This window comes from Adiantum capillus-veneris, chromosome 17 (assembly GCF_014529385.1).
Source record: "Adiantum capillus-veneris isolate H3 chromosome 17, ASM1452938v2, whole genome shotgun sequence".
Classification (NCBI taxonomy): Eukaryota; Viridiplantae; Streptophyta; class Polypodiopsida; order Polypodiales; family Pteridaceae; genus Adiantum; species Adiantum capillus-veneris.
This window is the reverse complement of record NC_140947.1, coordinates 28,372,544-28,391,296: the sequence shown is the minus strand read 5'-3', so window position 1 is coordinate 28,391,296 and position 18,753 is coordinate 28,372,544. Positions and strand designations below refer to the sequence as shown.

At 46.0% G+C, this 18,753-nt stretch overlaps 1 protein-coding gene across 7 annotated transcripts in view; it reads right to left on the bottom strand.

Moving 5' to 3' along the window:
• The window catches only part of NUDX14 (nudix hydrolase homolog 14), a 66,996-nt gene extending 49,162 nt beyond the window's left edge, over positions 1-17,834 (bottom strand). For 6 of the 7 annotated variants that reach the window (XM_086486381.1, XM_086486382.1, XM_086486378.1 and 3 more), the window contains exons 1-2: positions 17,695-17,834; positions 17,468-17,595 (exon numbers count right to left, since the gene is read on the bottom strand). In XM_086486381.1, coding sequence (XP_086342507.1) covers positions 17,468-17,595; positions 17,695-17,787 — 221 coding nt within the window. In that variant the 5' untranslated portion in view covers positions 17,788-17,834. The remainder of the gene's footprint in view (positions 1-17,467; positions 17,596-17,694) is intronic. The other variant, XM_086486380.1, reaches the window with a different exon arrangement.
• Positions 17,835-18,753: the final 919 nt, after the last annotated feature.

The following is an 18,753-nucleotide window of genomic DNA, read 5'->3' as shown; positions in this document are numbered from 1 at the left end:
ACTTACCGCTTCTTTCCTGGATTGGTTCTGAGATCAGGACAATCTTGGAGACCCCTCGCGCAGTAGCTTCAATTGCAGCCAAGGCTGTTGGTGTGCCTTCAGTACCCGTTCTGCTTTGTGACACACACTCTCTCTAACGAAGGTGGTTCTTCTATCTAGGGTGAGTCAGGGGTGGCTACACCAGAGGGTGGAGTATTCGGGACTCCTGGACCAGTGCTTCATCTGCAGGCACATGGGCTACTTAGGCTTTAGCAAAGGCCTGTCCTCCCAAGAGATCTGTGAAAGCGACTCCTGAAGGGTCCCAGGGGTCAGAAAAGACAGGGAAATCTAAGGACTCAACCGAGACGTCTGCTGGCATAGTTTTTTTCGGACGCGTACGGATGAGCAGCTGTACTGCCGTACGGGTACGCGTACGGATGAAGTACGGAATGGAGAATCGTACGGCCAGGCAGCACATGAAAAAAATTGACCCAAAAAATGCCGACTCACTAATTTGGCCGCGCGAAGAGTTTTCGCTTCTCTGTATTACGTTTGCAGAGCTCTGTACAGTAAGCAGTGCCTGCAGAGACTTGATGTGGGTGAGATTTGACGCGAAGCCCTCTCTTGCTCTCTTGCTCACCTTGATGACCGGGGCCTTCATCTTCTCCCGCGCCCACGAACCCTAAAGGGCCCTAAACCATCGCGTGGCGTGAAGTTTTCAACTTTTCTCGCGAGAGCCAAGATACATCGCAGAATCCAAATGGGCCGAACCAAGCGTCCCGAGTGGCAATATATGCAGCAAGTGAAGTCCCTCCCAAAAGGAAAATGGACCTACAAATGTAATTATTGTGGGCATTCATGGGACGGTGGTCCTTTGCGTATCCGTGCACATATTTTGGGCATTGCTGGCCATGGTGTTGGAGGCCCATGTGATGAGGCCCCAGCCGATGTTGTAGAGATTGTTAGAAGATTGCATGCAGATGCAAGGTCAGAGGGAGAAGACAGAGCTGCGTTTGTGGATGCATTGGTCAATGATTTGGAAGGAGATGCCTCTCAAGCTCAAGGAGGTGCTTCAATGAGTACGCATGCTAAGGGAACGACTAATGTAAGTGGCTCTTCCAAGTCCAATGTGGGGTCCTCAAGCAAGAAGAGGAAGGCTGCTCAAGGGGGTTTGGCAAGTGCATTTGGCTTGCAAACACGGAAGCAAGCAAACCAAGCCTTGCGCAGGTTTTTCTATGCCGAAGATGTTCCTTCATGGAAAGTTAGGAGCCCTTACTTTTTGCAGATGGTAAAAGCAATTGGACAAGTTGCGCATTTTCTATGAGATCAAATGCAGTTAAAGCAATTGAGCATCTTCGTATGGTTTGCGCACCACAAAATTGAATGAGATCAAATGCGAAAGAAGAGTATGGAAAAGATATGGATGCTCTATTGTGTGTGATGGATGGTCTGACACTAGGCGCAGGCCTATCATTAACTTTCTTGCATGCTCTATTCATGGGTGAGAATTTTTGAAAGCTGTAGACACATCTGGGGAAACAAAGACATCGGAATTCATTGCTAAGCATCTCAAAGAGGTTATCAGAGAGGTTGGCCCAGCAAATGTTGTGCAAGTATGCATGGACAATGCAACCAATTGTGTCGACGCTGGGGAGATGATTGAAAGGGAGTGGAAACACATTTTTTTTACCAGATGTGCTTGCCATTGCTTGGACCTTTTGTTTGAGGACATTGGGCAGATTGGTTGGGTTTCAAAAGTAGTTGGGTTTCAAAAGTACTTGAGGATGCAACAAAGATTGTCACATTTGTGACAAGAAAGTCTACTATGTTGGCATTGTTTCGGCAACTTAGCAAGAAGGACTTGGTGAAGCCGTCAGCCACTCGATTTGCGTACTACTTTATTATGTTGGCCAACCTTGTGGATGAGAGATGCATGCAAGGTATGCGCAAGCTTATGATTGATGACAAATTTGTGAAGATGAAGAGATCCAAGACTGAAAAGGCTACTGAGGTCTCTAACATTGTGTTTAATGCATCCTTTTGGCAAGAGGCCAGGCTGATTTTTAAAATAACTGCTCCAATTTTGAAAATTCTCCGTTTGGCTGACAGGGAAGGAACCACCATGGAAGCTTATGATTGATGACAAATTTGTGAAGATGAAGAGATCCAAGACTGAAAAGGCTACTGAGGTCTCTAACATTGTGTTTAATGCATCCTTTTGGCAAGAGGCCAGGCTGATTTTTAAAATAACTGCTCCAATTTTGAAAATTCTCCGTTTGGCTGACAGGGAAGGAACCACCATGGGGCTTATGTACGAGCTTACGGATCGCATGGTAGAGCAAATTGAAAACATGCAAGGCATTGATGCTGCAAGGATGAGAGAGATTAGGGATGTATGCATTGAAAGATGGAATATGTTGCACACACCATTACATGCTATTGGATACATGTTGCATCCTATATGGCGAGGAAGAGGGCAAGATAGTGATGGCGAGGTGCATGAAGGATGGATGACATTCTTGGACAGGTACACCAAGGGTGATTTGACCTTGCAAGGCACCCTAATTGATGAGTTTGACATTTATAAAGCTGAAAGCAAGTCATTTGCTCATCCAATTGCAAAAGATTCAAATAGGATTCAAGAGGGGGTGAAATGGTGGGAAACTTTTAGGGCTTGCACACCCGCTTTGCAAGCTCTTGCTTTGAGGGTGCTTTCTCAAGGGACATGTGCCTCTCCGTGTGAGAAATTGGAGCACCTTCTCTCTCATTCATACCAAGAGAAGAAATAGGTTACTCCCATCTCATACAGAGAAGCTTGTGTACATACACACGAACTTGAGGCTCATATCCAAAATCAAAGAGCGCAGCTATGAGAGAATGGAGGTCACATTGGAAATGCTCAATAAGGAAAAAGATGAGGACCGCTTGCTTGCCTTGCAAGAGATTCAGGAGGCCATTTGCAGAGAGTACTACAGATGCGATAGAGCCTATTCCCATTGCTGGTACCAGTCATATTGGAGCATCATGCTCACTTGGTGGTGATGAGGATGAGGATGAGGATGAGGACGAGGACGAGGATGAGGCCGCTTATGACGATGAGGATGTGAGCTATAGTGAGAGTTAGAGCTCACTGCACATGGCCACCTTTGAACCATGGTTTTGGACATTTACTTATGCCATATGGTGTTCAGTGTTCACTGTTGACTCTAGTATCTACAGTTAGATTCTAGCAGATAGTCTCGAGTCTGGACTCTCTACTTATGTTTTGGATTCAACCTTCAGGAGACTACACTCTTGAATGTTTTTTGGCGTGCTTCTAGTATCTACAGTGACCAGTCCTCACTCCTTTTTGTTTGGAGGTTACTTTATTACTTAAGAGGCACCATCTCTCCACTTTTTATTCTCTTTGGTTTTGGTTTTGTCTTTGAAGTTTGTGTATAAACTTTAAAGTTTTAAGTTTCTATGGTTTTGTCTTTGTGTATAAAGTTTTAAACATGGTGGCAGATGGTGCCCATTGCCCAGTGCCAAGTGGCATAGTATGTAGCACTAGGCATCCTATTTAGTAGGCTATCTGAAAGACTGACGTGTGGAATTTCGGGTAGTCTGATCCGTACTTATTCCGTACTTCCGTACCCGTGTGCGTCCGACATGTGATTGACGTGTGGAAAAACTATGTCTGCTGGATAGGCATGCAAGTCGTTCGAGGAAAAGAAGGCTTTAATGGCTGAGAACAAATGTTTTATATGCGAGCAGCCTGGTCATTTTGCTGCAAATTGTCCCAAGAGGAGGAGGCCAGCTGACTCAAAGGGCAAAGAGGACAAAAAGGGGAAGAAGCCCAAACCCATGGCCGGGTTAGTGCCAGATATGGTGGATGATAGGCCAAACTCAGATGCCAGTGAGTTATGCAAAGTGTGGGGTAAAGTTAGCATCAAACAACACTCATCTTCTTCGATCCAGCTGCTAAAGCAAACTTTATCTCACCAGAGTTGGTATCAAGTTGGGCATCAAAGCTGAAGAGATGGGGTACACAGCAGAGGCAAGGTTAACATGTCCTGGCTACTCAGAGTGTGTTACTTCCATCATTGGAAAGCTACGTCTGCATATTCAGTCATATGTGGAACAAAGGAATTTTATATCATGCCACTAGAAGGATGCGATGCGCTATTGGGAATCCCGCGGATGTTTCGTATACATGGAGTGGCTCGACGTCTTCAACAAGAAGATCACCCTTCAGCATAGGGGCAAAACTCACATCCTTGATGTAAAGCTTAAAGGGGAGTCTATCCCTACTGTATCTACTTCGGCTATCACTTCTGTAATCAAGAATCATCTTTCTGCATACTTGATTTTTGCACGTGATCTTTCAGATAATTGTCAGTCAGATTTATCTGTGTTAGATAAAGAAGGGTCAGCATTTTTGCAAGAGTTTAGTGATTGTTTTTTTGATTCATTACCATCTCGGTTGCCATTGGAGAGGCCTAAGGATCATGTGATAGATTTGGTGCAAGGTTGTAGCCCACCAAATAGGCCTCCCTACAGAGTTAGTACCACCAGCAGAAAGAGATTATGGGCCAAGTAGAGGAGCTGTTAGAAAAAGAGTTTATTCAACCCTTTTGCTTCCCAGTACTTCTAGTGCAAAAGAAGGATGGCTCTTGGCGCATGTGTATTGATTACCGTGCGTTGAATAAGAATACCATCGAGAACACGTTTCCTATTTCAAGAATTGAAATGGCGTTCTAGACGGGTCTGGCTCCCAAAACGGAGTCGGGAACAAAACACTGTTCCGGAACGGGGTGTGACTGGGACGCTGACCTAGATCCGGGGGGAGGGGGGGAACGCCACCCGGAACGGCAAAACGGGCATTCGAAACGGTCAACTAAAAAGTCAAATGTTTTTTTAACTAGCAATTGGGGGGTATATTCAAACTGTTTGGGAACAGATTTGGGGCTATTTTGGGGATAGGTTTGGGGCTACGTGGAGGGCTGATTTGGGGCTTTTTGGGGGCTTGTCTGTCACAAAGTGATGACGTGGCTGCCCGAGAGGAAACCCTAACCCTAACTGCTGCTGAAAACCCTAAATCTGGAAACCCTAACCCTAAAACCTGCAAACCCTAAAATCTGCCAGGAACCCTAACCCTAACCCTAATCCTAAAAGGGCAGCAGGGAAGAATCCCGGAAAAAGCACAAGCATGCTGACGTGGCAGAATCCCGAAATTTGCGGAGATGCTTTTCTGGGCAGCATATGCTTTTAGCGACGCAATTTGAGAGAGATTTTGGTTGATGCTTTTTCTCTACGCAAATTGCAAGGGGGGAGAGAGAGACAGAGAGAGAGAGAGAGAATTCCATTGCTTTATTCTCTCTTGAACTTTCAGAAAATAAAGCAATGGAGTTCTCTCTCTCTCTCTCCTTGCAATTTGCGTAGAGAAAAAGCATCAGTCAAAATCTCTCTCAAATTGCGTCACTAAAAGCATATGCTCCCCAAAAAAGCAGCTCCGCAAATTTCGAGATTCTGCCACGTCATGCTTGCGCTTTTTCCGGGATTCTGCCTTGCTGCCCTTTTAGGGTTAGGGTTAGGGTTAGGGTTTTTGGCAGATTTTAGGGTTTGCAGGTTTTAGGGTTAGGGTTTCCAGATTTAGGGTTTTCAGCAGCAGTCAAGGTTAGGGTTTCCTCTCGAGCAGCCACGTCATCACTTTGTGACATTATCTCACCTCTTCCTCAAGCTCTCAACGTCTCTCTCTAATGAGCTACCCTCCTTTGCTAAAGCTTTCAGCTTGGACATGGAGCTCTAGCTTCTATCTATTCTTTTTTTGTGGAAAGCCGACTACCCTCAAGGAACAAATGTGGCTTCTACCTATCTTTCTCAAGCTCCATCCCCCTCTCTCGTGTCTCAAGCTCCCACCCCCCCCCCCCCCCCTCTCTCTCTCTCTCTCTCTCTCTCTCTCGCACGCGTCAAACTCCACCCCTCTCTCAACTGCCATCATCATAAAACATGCCTACATATGGCTCTAATTAGAGTGGTCAAATTCAAAAGCTTAGCTTATAGTTTTTCTCTAACATATGAGCTTTCTATAGTCTACCATTCCGGCCCCCCTCCTCCCTCCCATTCCTATCCCGTTCCCGTTCCATGTAACTTTGGATCACATGGCACGATTGTTTATGCTAGTGTCCACTTAGCCATTTCTCTTCCAATTGGGCATGCCACGTCATCACTTTGTGACATTCCTCCCTCTTGAAAGAATTGTAATCGCCCTCGATTACACCCACAAAAACAGCCAAAGGATAGAAACTCTCTTCAATCGACACTAAAACTATGTACACATGCACCAGACTCCACCAATCCAACACTTCTACAAAGACATCAGTCACTGATTAATCACATTTTTGTCGAGGGCCTCGAATACAAATCCTGATAACCATTTAGCAATCACATCCAGACCATACTGATATGTTCAGGGATGCTAAATCTTGTTATTTTTAGATTCCTATCCTTTCTTTTTACATTTCAATCAAGCAAACCATGCCCATGACTATCCCCACAAGACTGTACATCCACATAGCATGCAATTCACCAAATTAGATACTTAGTTCACACTGAACACCTTGTTTCAATCATGCAATCTAGCCATCTCATTCCATCTAGAACTCGATGCACCTAGATCATTGTGCAGCCATCTCATCCTTTCGGAACTCTTGATGCACTCATGCCAATATCTAGTCATCTCATCTAGATAAACATCTTGATGCACTAGAATCTCATTCAGTTCTCATTCACTTAGCCATCACATCCAGATCTCACCGATCTCTAACAGATGTCTAGATACACTAAGTTCAAATCATTTATCAGACAAAATGCTACAGACATTTCATCTTTCTCTACATGTCTCTAACAATACACACATGTAAGACCACATGTTTTCAATTCAATCAACAAAATTTCCAATTCAATACACACAGTTCATAAATTCATTCCGCAAAATATGGTCAACACGTCAGTACCCTAAAATCTCAAAGAGAAATTAGTGACTTTCTTCAATCTAGGAAATTTGTGACAAAGGAGTGGAGTGGCTCCCCCTCTTGTGCACTCTGCAACGCACCTAGATTCAACTTGTTGATTCATTGTTAACTTTTGGCATAGACACTACTAATACCCCAAAAGCTTCAAGGAGAGTCTACGAGGTTCTCTTCCTCCATCCACTTTGCATCGAGGGCCAAAAGTTAGCCTTGACCAAATTATCCGGTGGACCTAGCTTACCTTTGAGTTCTTTTCTCATGCCCTAGGACCTGGTGGTAGCCGTACCGGCCTCCCTGTCCTTGGCACCTCAATCGGGATCTGAGGAATTCTCTGATCTACCAACTGATTCCCTTTCCTTTTTCCTTGTGCCTTGGGACCTGTGGATAGCCTTGCTAGCCTCCCCTGTCCATTGGCACGTCAATCTCAATCGTCGAAACCCTGAGGCCCACTATCACCCAATCCTTGTTCTTCTCCAAAATCGTTTGATGAACTTGCATCTAGTTCCCTTAGTTCGTTGGAACCCTCAGATGTGCTACCATCTAATTCTCTTACTACTCTAGAATCTTGTGATGAGCCGTCATCCTGTTCCCCTGATTCATTCTCTTCACTCAAAAACTCTTGCCCTCTTGAGGTGGATACTATCGTGTCTGTAGGATAAGTCAATGAGCCGGCATGCATTCCAAATCCTTGCTTAGCATGTCCTATAAGTCTTTGAATAGAGTCAAACTTCTGTTGTAGACAATACTCTCGAATCTCTTTTGGCAAACCACAATTTGGTCCCTCAAATTAATCTTATGAAACAAAGACATTGGCAAATAAGTATCCCAAAACCTCTGGCAGTAGTCATCCAATGAATCTTTCTTAGTCATTCTCAAATGATGCCAAGCCGTGATGACATCTCTTTCATATTCGTTTGATATCCAAGTTGACGTGAAAATTTTCTTGAATTTTACCCGCGTCGCAAGTGCTTCTCTGCGTAACAACAGAGTAGACCACCATGTATGTGCAGTTTCTTTTAAGCATAGTCACAAGGGACGCATCCCGAGGAGTGGGGACATTGGACGGGAGACAAGGCCCAAATGGATTTTTAGTGTAAAAAAGAGGGCGGAACGGCAAGTGGGGATGGGAAGCCCAAAAACGGGCATCCCCTGTGACTATGCTTTTAAGTAAGATGCCACCCTTCGCACCTTGGAATGTCCCGAGAAGGCAACGTCAAACTGCTGTATAAACTCAAGGGCTCCAGGGGTGTCCTGGACCCTGGTAGCCTGAAAACGTCTCAAGCCTGACGGCTTGACCCCCTTCCTTGAACACCTTGGTCTTCTTACTCATCTGTTCACTGTTAGAAAAGGACGAGCCCTCTTCCTCTGAACTGCTAGATGACCTCCCATGCCTCTTAGACTTTTTCACATATCTACTTTTCTTGCTGTTTCTCCGCTTTTTCTGCCTTTTCTCATCCTTTCTAGAGCTAGAGAATGACGAATTGTCGGAACTCTCTAAAGACAAAGAAAAAAACTGGATCATTCTCGGAACGAGCATGCTTCTTGGATCTGCTTGCTACCTTGAAAGTCGACCCCGGCCCAAATATCCGGAAAAATTCGTCGATTTCCTCTTCTTCTGTCACGAGATTGTGACAACCACTATATATATTCGCTGGTTTCTATTACCATATAAATGTGGTAGTGATGTGTATGAACACACTTAGGACCGCCGGGGCATTTTTCCCCTTACTAGGAGGTTTTTCCCCCCCGTGCATTGTATAAACGCCCATCATTTTAGGGCTATCTATCTTTCCATCGCACTGTCACGAGGACGTGGCAACTGCTAACCTTAGTTGTTGGTTTCTTTCCAATGATTTTTGTTTAATTTTTGAGACCCTCTTTTTGAAGTTACAAATGGTCGGACATTGTATGGCCAATGTGAACGGTAGTTTCACCCGCAGACGGGAAGGTGGTCGGCACTGGAACTCGTAAAGTAAAAGGATGTCTAGGCTCAGTCCAAGGTCATGTAGGTCCCCCCATCGCACTTAGCAAGTTGGTGGATACTAGGAAGTGAACTCAATAAAGGTACAATGTCAAGGTGGGGTCACCAAAGGAAAGTACCCGACAGCTCGGCTACATTGCATTTTTGGATAGGGTCCCAGTGGGCATTGATGGTCAGAAGACAATGGGAGCCCAACAGAAGCATCTCCTAAAAATTAGGAAACTGCTATTTTGGGCCATGAAATTTGTTCGCGTTATTACCTCCGGAATGACAAGGGGAACATTTTATTGCTCTGCTGCAAAGTCAACTGATGCACCACTTGAGAGATTTTTGAGCAAGAAGCCCAATGCGGAGAAATTGCATGCATGAGTGCCAAGTGGCACTTTTTGGCCAATTTACCAAGTCTAGGAGAACATAACTCGTAACTGACTTTTTGGAGCAGTTTTGGAGGCTAATAACTCTAATTTTCAACCATTTCTTTGCATTTTTGAGCTTCCCATGACTTCACCTAGTAGGACCAAGGAGCTCATTTTCAGCATTGGAAGGCATCAAATGCGTGTTTATAGAGCTTTTGCTGCGTTTTCAGCGATACACAGGTCTTGGCAGCCATGGAAATGTTCCCCTTTTGCATCTATTTGTTCACAGATGCATTACAGGTCAAGGGCAGAAGAGGGGGCGCTCGATTTATGCTGGGAGGATGCTTCATTGAAAACCTGTCTCACAGGTTAAGAGCTATGGAGTGCTTTCTTTCTCTCTCATGTACAGTGTGGTGCTAGGAGTGATGCCCTGCACACCACACACTGCTCTCTCTCCCCCCTACGTGCAAATATGTGATGCCCCAAAAGAGGGCTCTTCATTTGACTGATGTACAGCTGTGTGGTTTCATGCTTTTGTGCTGAGACAAGAGCCTCCTTGAGCGGGAACAGAAGTAGCTAGCTGCTACTCCAAAAGCAGGCACCGGTGAGGGTCATAACCTCACCAAACAGGTGCATTTTCAGCGCTATGTATGCGCTGTAATTTGACTGTTTTTCAACCATACGAACGCCAGAACCATTGGGAACAGTGCCCCACTTGCAGAGGACAGTTCGGGACTGTTTAGGGCTGAAAACAGGGCAAAAACCAGTAAATACAGCATGCTGAATTTATTGTTTGTGGGCAGGAATCAAAGGGTTTATGCCATTGGAAGTGAGTTCCAACAGGGAAATTGGTTTCGCGCAAGTTTTGGGGCTGTTATGCTGTCGAAATTTGGCCAAACAAGTGGTATCTAGCTGGATACAGGTAAAGGATTCCCAGGACTCTACTTTGTAATTTACCCTCTCAAAGTATAAAGAAATACCGAAAGGGGTGCCAATTTTGGGGCCTACAGATTGTCGGCGTCTACTCGGAGCATTCTAGCCACGGTAACAAGGAACGGGCGGAACGAGGGCAAATGGTTCCATAACGGCGTTCCGAGCAAGGCCAACCAGGGAAACGGCTACGGGAACGGGCCAGCGTTCCGGTTCCGAAACGTAACAGGGGAATGGCGTTCCAGCCGGGCGGAACGGGCCGGAACGGCTAGGCGGAACGGGCGGCGGCAGATTTTGAATTTCGAATTTGGGCGGGCAGTTTTTGAATTTCAAAAATAGGCGGCAGTTTTGGAGCGCCCATTTTTGGGATGGTTCACACTAGAGGTGTATGTGTGGGGGGGGGGTCTTCACTATGTTCTCCTATAAAAGCTAATCCACACCCCTCACAATTTCATAGCCCTCACTCTTCCGCATTGCTACTTGTGTCTTGAAGCCACACTCTCGAGTCTCACCCTCCCTCTCAAGCTTGAAGCCACTCTCTCACACCCTCTCTCAAGCTTGAAGCTTCAAGCCTCTCTCACCCTCTCTCTCAAGCTCGAAGCCACAAGCTCTCAAGCTTGAAGCTTCATCCCTCTCGCAACTTGCAAGCTCCATTCCAATTTCCTTCATCGCATCCCTCTCTCAAGCTCCATCCCTCTCTCAACTTTCAAGCTCCATCCCTCCATCCCTCTCTTGAGTTTCAAGCCTCAAGCCTCAAGTCTCAAGCGCCATCAATATGGCACAAGCTTCCGCATCAAATGAAGGTCCCTCGGTTGGTAAGAGAGGAAAGAAGGATGAGCCTTCATGGTTGGATGAGGTGCACTCCGAAGTCTTAGGCAAAGAAGGCGGTGCAAGATCATGGACGTGCAAACTATGTGGATTTCAACGCAAATCCGGGACAAGCAAGGTTCGAGCACATCTTCTTCACATAGTGGGGGAGCAAGTGAAGCATTGCAGTAATGTGACGGCCGAGAAGAAGGAGCTTGAGATCAAGGATGCCATCATAAGAGCCAAAGCAAATGATCGACCCAAGCGGAAAGCCATTGACCCCAATCACTTGGTTTTTCCTTCTTCTACCACTCATTCGCACGCTTCCGTTGGAGGTAGTAGTGTGGCGGCTCAATCATCATTTCAAACGATCACTCCCTCTCATCCCACCCATCGTCAACGAACTCTAGATGCGTCATGGGATCCAAAAAAGGAGGAGGATGTGGATGCCGCCGTTGCCCGCTTTTTTTATCACGATCATATCCCTTTCATAAAGGCTCGGTAAGTTCCAAGTTCTCAATGCTCTTTCATATCATGACCATAACTAGTATGTTTGTTTTCCAATTTACATTGTCTTCTCTTTTGACCTTTGTGACATGTACATTGTATAGGTCCGACTCCTTCAAGGCAATGTGCACAAGGATTGGGGATTACGGGCCACGCTACATGCCACCCACTTCAGAGGCCCTCCGTACTACTCTTCTTGATAGAGAGAAGGCCGTTGTGGAGATGGCAGCCGTAAACATGAAGCGACAATGGGCCACGTATGGAGTGACACTCATTGCAAATGGATGGAGCGACATCAGGAGGAGATCCATTCATGGGCTTGTGGCTTATTGCAAGGGAGAGATGTACTTTGCCCACTCACATGACGCCACAGAAACAGGGAAATCCGCCGATGTGCTTGCAAGAGAGTGGGCGTCTGCCATAGAGATCATTGGCCCAGAGGTGGTGTTGTAGCTTGTCACGGATGGGGAGGCATCAAACAGGGCTGACGGCGCCATTTTGGAGGGCATATATCCCCGCATCAAAGTGTCATTTTGTATGGCACATTGTCTCTACAACCTTTTAAAGGATATAGGGCGCCTACCTTGGATTGAGCCTCTCATTACAAGTGCGTCCAAGCTAGTGTCCTTCATCAACAATCACAATCTCCTTCGTGCTGCATCCTTGAAGCGGTCAGGGGGCAAGGTTCTCTTGAAGTATTGTGAGACCCACTTTGCCTACAACTACCTAATGGTTCATCGCCTATGCGAATGTCAGAGTGCAGTGCGGCAGACCCTCATCAGTACGGAGTACACTTCCTCATTCTACGCAGGTTCAGTCGCAGGGATCTTATGTGCAAGCAAGTCAAAGGATCCCCAGGTTTGTAGGTGTTAGGGTTAGGGTTTCCAAAATTAGGGTTTCAACAGTTAGGATTTTTGGCAAAAATTAGGGTTAGGGTTTCTGCTCTCGGACAACCACGTCATCACTTTGTGACAGTTTAGGCCCCTCGGCCACATCTGTAAGTTGGCTCCATTCTTTAGGCTTTGACACGTTAGCAGTTTTGTTACATCTCCCCTTCTTGAAAGAGAGTAATCGTCCGCAATTACAGCATATCTGCAAAACAACTCAAGTTAGCTCAAAAATTTCCGTGAGACATTCCGAGGGACAATCAGTTCGCTCTTTTTATTAAGGAGTTAGCTTCTCCTTTCTACTCTTTTGATCAAGGAGTTAGCTTCTCCTTTCTGCTCTTTTGATCAAGGAGTTAGCTTCTCCTTTCGTCCAGATCGAAACTCTTGATATTCCGGCGTAGTAAAATTAGCCATCACACCCAGACCGTATTGATCTTCCACGGGTGTCTTGATGCACTAAAAAATTACATACCCAGGCAATCTTATCCAATTAGGAATATTCAGTGGTTGGCACATCACAATGCAACACAAATGCTCACATATGCATGTTACAAGACATAGAAACATAAAGTCGCCCATGAACACCCCCCCCCCCCCCCCCAAATAACCATCCAGGTCCGGGCCATGAGCTGTTCAACGACTCCCTCATCACTCCTCCCGCAAAATAACCTAAAAAGGTCTGGGCCATGAGATATAGAGGCCTTTTACAACCAAACGCCCCCCAGACCGCAGCCTGCGTCGTTTGGAGGTGCTGAGAGTAACCACCGCTCAGACTTCTTAATAATCCTCCCGCATAACCGTCCAGGTCCGGGCCATGAGTAGCAACAACAATACTCCCCCCGTAAATAACCACAAGGGTCCGGGCCATGATTAAAAAAAACAGCACTTTTCAATCATTCAATGCTCCCCCCGCAAATAACCACAAGGGTCCGGGCCATGAGTAAAAACAACACTTTTTAATCATTCAATACTCCCCCCGCAAATAACCACAAGGGTCCAGGCCGTGAGTAAAAACAGCACTTTTCAAACATTCAATACTCCCCCCGCAAATAACCACAAGGGTCCGGGCCATGAGTAAAAACAAGACTTTTCAATCATTCAATACTCCCCCCACAAATAACCACAAGGGTCCGGGCCATGAGTATGAACAAGCATTCTCAAACATCATTTCTCACTTCTCCACCCGGAAGTAAAATCACCAATCATTGAAACCAGAGTCAAACAATTTAAATCGGCACCAAAACAGATTCAAAACAGGTTCAAAACAGATACCATCCATTTTCAAACAAATTTCAAACAGGATCACCAAACAAGATCAAACAGAACTCAAACTTAAAAAGCAATCTCGACATTAGTCAAGCTCGAAAAGTCGACTGACTTTCCATCTTGAAACCTGCACCAAAAATTAGGGTTAGGTTCCTTCCATGAGGCCGTAGCCGAGCACAGCATGGTTCATCAGCTCTTGGATAGACAGTGTTTCTTTGGCGGCGATGGTAGTCCCAAGAGATAGCAATCACACTAAACCTCCAAGGTCATCTGCTCGTGAAGAGACATCTACTGAGAGATGTCGAGAAATTTCAAGTTATAATCTGCTAGGTTTCCATGGCAAGCATTTCAGGATACCCCACTCTGCCAGAAGTTGCACTCCGAAGGAAGATGTTAGAAACCATATAACTTCGAACAAATTTTTTTCTGGAAAGCTTGCCAAGTCCTTGGAAGTGTGTTGCTTGGTAGTTGTAGACATCAACATCTGCATGGCACTGCTTTTGAGAAACAGTGACTCGAAACAAATATTGGATCCTTCTTTGCAAGTGTTCTTAATGGCTTATGCGAAGACGGGAGCGCGCCCGATGCGTGATGAAGTAAGGGTGGGAGTGGCTAATAAGTCCTGGGTCGGAGGCCGAAGATACCTCGAATAAAATTCCAATAGCTCTGTCTGCTCTTTTGTAGGACCGGTATGCTTTCAGAAAAGCACACGCCTAATGCTCTGATACCACTGTCACAAGCCGGGCACCACGTGCCAATAGAAAAGAACAGACTGAACAGACTTTTAACACTTCAATAACAATTGAATTGAGAGAGAGAGAGAGAGACAACATGCGACACGGAGTGGCAGAATTCCACCCCAAAGAGTATTGGCCCCAAACCTTGGCGCCCCTTTCGGTATTTCTTTATATTGCATCAACACAGTACAAGCCGATACTCGAGACTCTGCACCTTCTTCAGGAAGCATGCCAGAGAATGAGCCCTAACCTCATATTTAAAGGCCCTTGGCCTAAAAAGCAGTTACAGTAAAAAGCCATTCAAACTCAAAAGCTTCTGGTCCAAAAGCAAAGCCAAAAAGCTGTCAGCGTAAATCACGGAAATCCATACAGCTTGCCACGTCATCAGCAAACGCAAAACGTGGAAATCTCTCTGCTACCCTTAGGGTTAGGGTTAGGTTTCCTGTAATTTTAGGGTTTCTGGTAGCAGAATTAGGGTTTGCAGGTTTTAGGGTTAGGGTTTCCAGAATTAGGGTTTCAACAGTTAGGGTTTCTTGCAGAAATTAGGGTTAGGGTTTCTGCTCTCGGGCAACCACGTCATCACTTTGTGACAGTTTAGGCCCCTCGGCCACATCTGTAAGTTGGCTCCATTCTTTAGGCTTTGACACGTCAGCAGTTTGTTACAGCTGGCCAGCATTGAGGAGCGACATCATGAGTTTGCCTTCCATCCACATGCATCTTAGTGGACCCATGTGGGTGACAGAGTGACTGGGGACTTCTTTGAGACGGTGGGGCCCCGCCATGCGCACACCAGTGTCTGCCAGTTGAGGAGACCCGACTGGTCAGTTGCTTCAAAGCCTGAGAATATGCGTGCAGTTGCTACTAACTTCTATTGTGATCTATTGTCTGTTGAGCCTCAGTCAAAGCGTCAAATGCATGCAGAGAGCAGGTTTGGGCACAGATGCCCTGTCTTGTGACGGAGGAGATGCGCCAAAGACTAGAGCTTCCCCTCCAGCTAGAGGAGCTCCATGAGGCCCCTAGAGCACTAGCTGTCCAAAGGAGAATGGTCTGACTCCCAGTTTTTTTCTTGGAGTATTGGGACTTGCTTGGTTCAGATCTCTGACAACATGAGTGAGGGCTTGATTTACCTTATTCCTAAGGAGGGAGGCTCCTTGGATGAGATTCGACAGTGGCGACCCATCACCATCCTCAACTCAGCCTACAAAATTCTAGCAAAGGCTCTGAGTTTGAGGATTCAGCCACTACTAGAGAGCATTTATATATGGGACCCAGACAAGTTTTGTCAAGGAGCCCTCAACTCAGCCTACAAAATTCTAGCAAAGGCTCTGAGTTTGAGGATTCAGCCACTACTAGAGAGCATTTATATATGGGACCCAGACAAGTTTTGTCAAGGAGCGTAGCATCCTTGACAACATCTTCACTTTTGAGAGGCGTCTGTCCTCGCGCGTCTCCGAGGAGAGGGTCTGGTGATACTGATTCTCGACTTTGAGAAGACTTACGACCGAGTTGACTGGGACTTCTTGGAGGACACTCTTCGCAGGATGGGTTTCTCAGATGCTTGGATCATAGGTGTGTCAGCTCTCTACAGACGTGCACACAGTCAAGTGCTTTTGGCAGGGGGTAGAGGGGAGCGGAGCAGGTTCATGCTCACACGCTCAGTCAGACAGAGTTGTCCTCTAGCCCCCTTCCTCTTTTCGTTTTATGCCGAGGCGATGAGCAGATTTTTGGTTTCACAGCAGTTTGGATTGCGTGGGTTAGAGCTCCCAATTCGGGGAGACGAGCTACTGGATGGTGAGTTTGTCAACGACTCAGCTTTATACTAGAGGGCCAGAAGGCCCACCTGCACAGGTGTGAGCAGGCTCTAGAGGTGTTTTGTTGTGCATCAGGCGCACAAATCAACTGAAGGAAGACAGTGGCTTTTTGGGTTGGCAATGCTCCTACGTCTGAGTGGTCGTCAGGTGAGGGTTTTAGATGGATTCCCCCAAGGATTGCAGTTTGATACTTGGTGCAATGGGACCCTGGAGAGTGGTTCTAGAGTCTAGAGAGACCCTTTCTCTTCAGTCGATCAATACACAGTTCGATTGGGGCATCACATATTGGCAGCACGGAGGGAGGCTCGTCCTGCTGCAGCACTGCATTGGCAGAAGAAGGGTCTCACCGCTGAGTTCCTGTCACGTTTTTGGGAGCGGTTGTGGGACTCCAGACAACTGCGGAGAGTCACTTTATTCCGTTGGCACAAAGCTTCAGCAGTTGCGAGATGGTTAGTACACACTGGCTTTTCGACAACCTATGCAACTTGTGGTCATCCTTTGAAGAGTCAGCGACACTACACTTGGGGTGCTGCAGCCTGGTCCGCTCTTACGGGCCCTGCGCTCCAGTTTGAGTTGGCTTCCACCAACAAGATAATCGTGATATAGGGTGGTCGACCTACACTTCAACTTGCCACAAAGCTTACCCCCCAGGAGTGGTGCAGTGAGAGAGGTGTGTTAGGAGCTCATATGTGGCCTGACACTATGGTTCATTTGGCGAGTCCGATGCTTCCGCATCTTCGAGGCTCGCCTTGTCCCACCGGCAAAGACTATTCGCGATTTTTGGTTGGAGTTGATCCACACTCTCAAGGGCCAGTTCTAGAGACTCCAGGGCAGTTTCGACCACATGCGGGAGCGCAGAGAGGCTTTCATGCGGCTTTGGCGCCCAAGGCTCTTCTTCACCTTGGTCTAGGGTGCACCCAGATGGCACTATTGTCTACCTGTGTGGCTCTTTCCTCCCCCCATCTCGTGATATAGTCCCCATTGTACATATTCTGTTTTTTCATTGGAAGAGTCTCCCCTTGCTGTTGATATAGACCTCTTTAGTAGAGGTGATTGTAGCCCTATGGGCAGTTTTATTAACTAATGGAAGGATCTTTTTCTCGGGGAAAAAAATAGTAGCCAACAAGAAAATTTACAGCTTCTAACATACTTTAAAATTTGCTCCTTGCAAAGGCCTGTTTTTGGCACCCATGTACCTGAGGTCGAGTTGTGTAACCTGGGGGCTGCCACTAACGTCAACGACGGAATCCCCAATGTTGATTTTGAGAGAGTTATCAGTTGAGCAGGCCATAGTGTGGAATGTTGAAGGGAGCTTGCACCGTCTCTGGAAACTTCGTGAAGATCCTTCAAAAAGTAGCGTTGTGTGCGCCCATGGCTTGCTCAAGAGCTTGAGCAGCATTCAAGAATGAGTAGGAAAGATTACCTGGGCTTCTCTGAAACGCAGCCGAGGAGGTGGCCGACTTGTCAGCATGACGAGAAAGACGCAAAGAGCTAAATAGGTGTAGCGTGTGCCCATGGGAGGGACGACTTTAAAATCTTCTCTTTTTGTTCTCTCTCCACGCGTTAATTTTACAAATTACAAAGAAGCTTCCAATTTTTAAGTGCAGCATAAAACCCATTGGTGAAAAAACCCCTCATTATCTACTCGACGGAGCACAATCCCGAGGAGAAAAACCAACATATCAATGTAGGTATTAATAGAGCATATGGAAGAGACTCATGATTCCAACACATTTTCACAAATTTGCTCAAGAAACACTATAGGCCCTAGCAATCAACCAAACAAGACATCAACCTCTGATAACTTCTAACAATAACCAGTGGCACACACCACTAGGCCAACATAAAATTGGACCACCATCCACACTATAGTTATAGGCTTCCATGCTTAAGATCTTGCAGACCACCAAAAACCATCTGGACTTCCATGACAAGTCCAACACCGAAACTTGCATAAAAACTTCAAAGTGGCGAGACGATTTAATGAAGAAAAATGGAGAGAAAGTAGCAAAACTTGCATATAAATCTTCAAATCTAGACGAGAATTTGATGACTAAGAATCCTTGTTAACGCGTCACCACAACCAGCGATGCAGCATAGTTGGCCAAGCATTAACATACAATATCAATACTCAAGGAGTAGATAGAGCTAGAGCATGGAGGCAACTTAGGTTTGTCATACCCAATGAGTAGATCTTTATGTGCACAATATTCTCAAAAATCATCAACTATACCTATGGTGTAAGTCACAATCGGTCTAATTTACAAGCTAATTGTAACAATCAAATTTCAATTCAATGATCAAGTGTGCTTCGATGGCAACCACACTGATAGGATACATTCATCAAGGCCTAAGGCACACAAGGATACCATCAAACTAGTACAAGGCTAAAGCCCAAAAATTTGCAATTTTTTATGTATGGGCGACCAAATCAACAATCAAATGATTTTAGTGGCAAGAGGAGGTCAAGCTGATCCTCTTC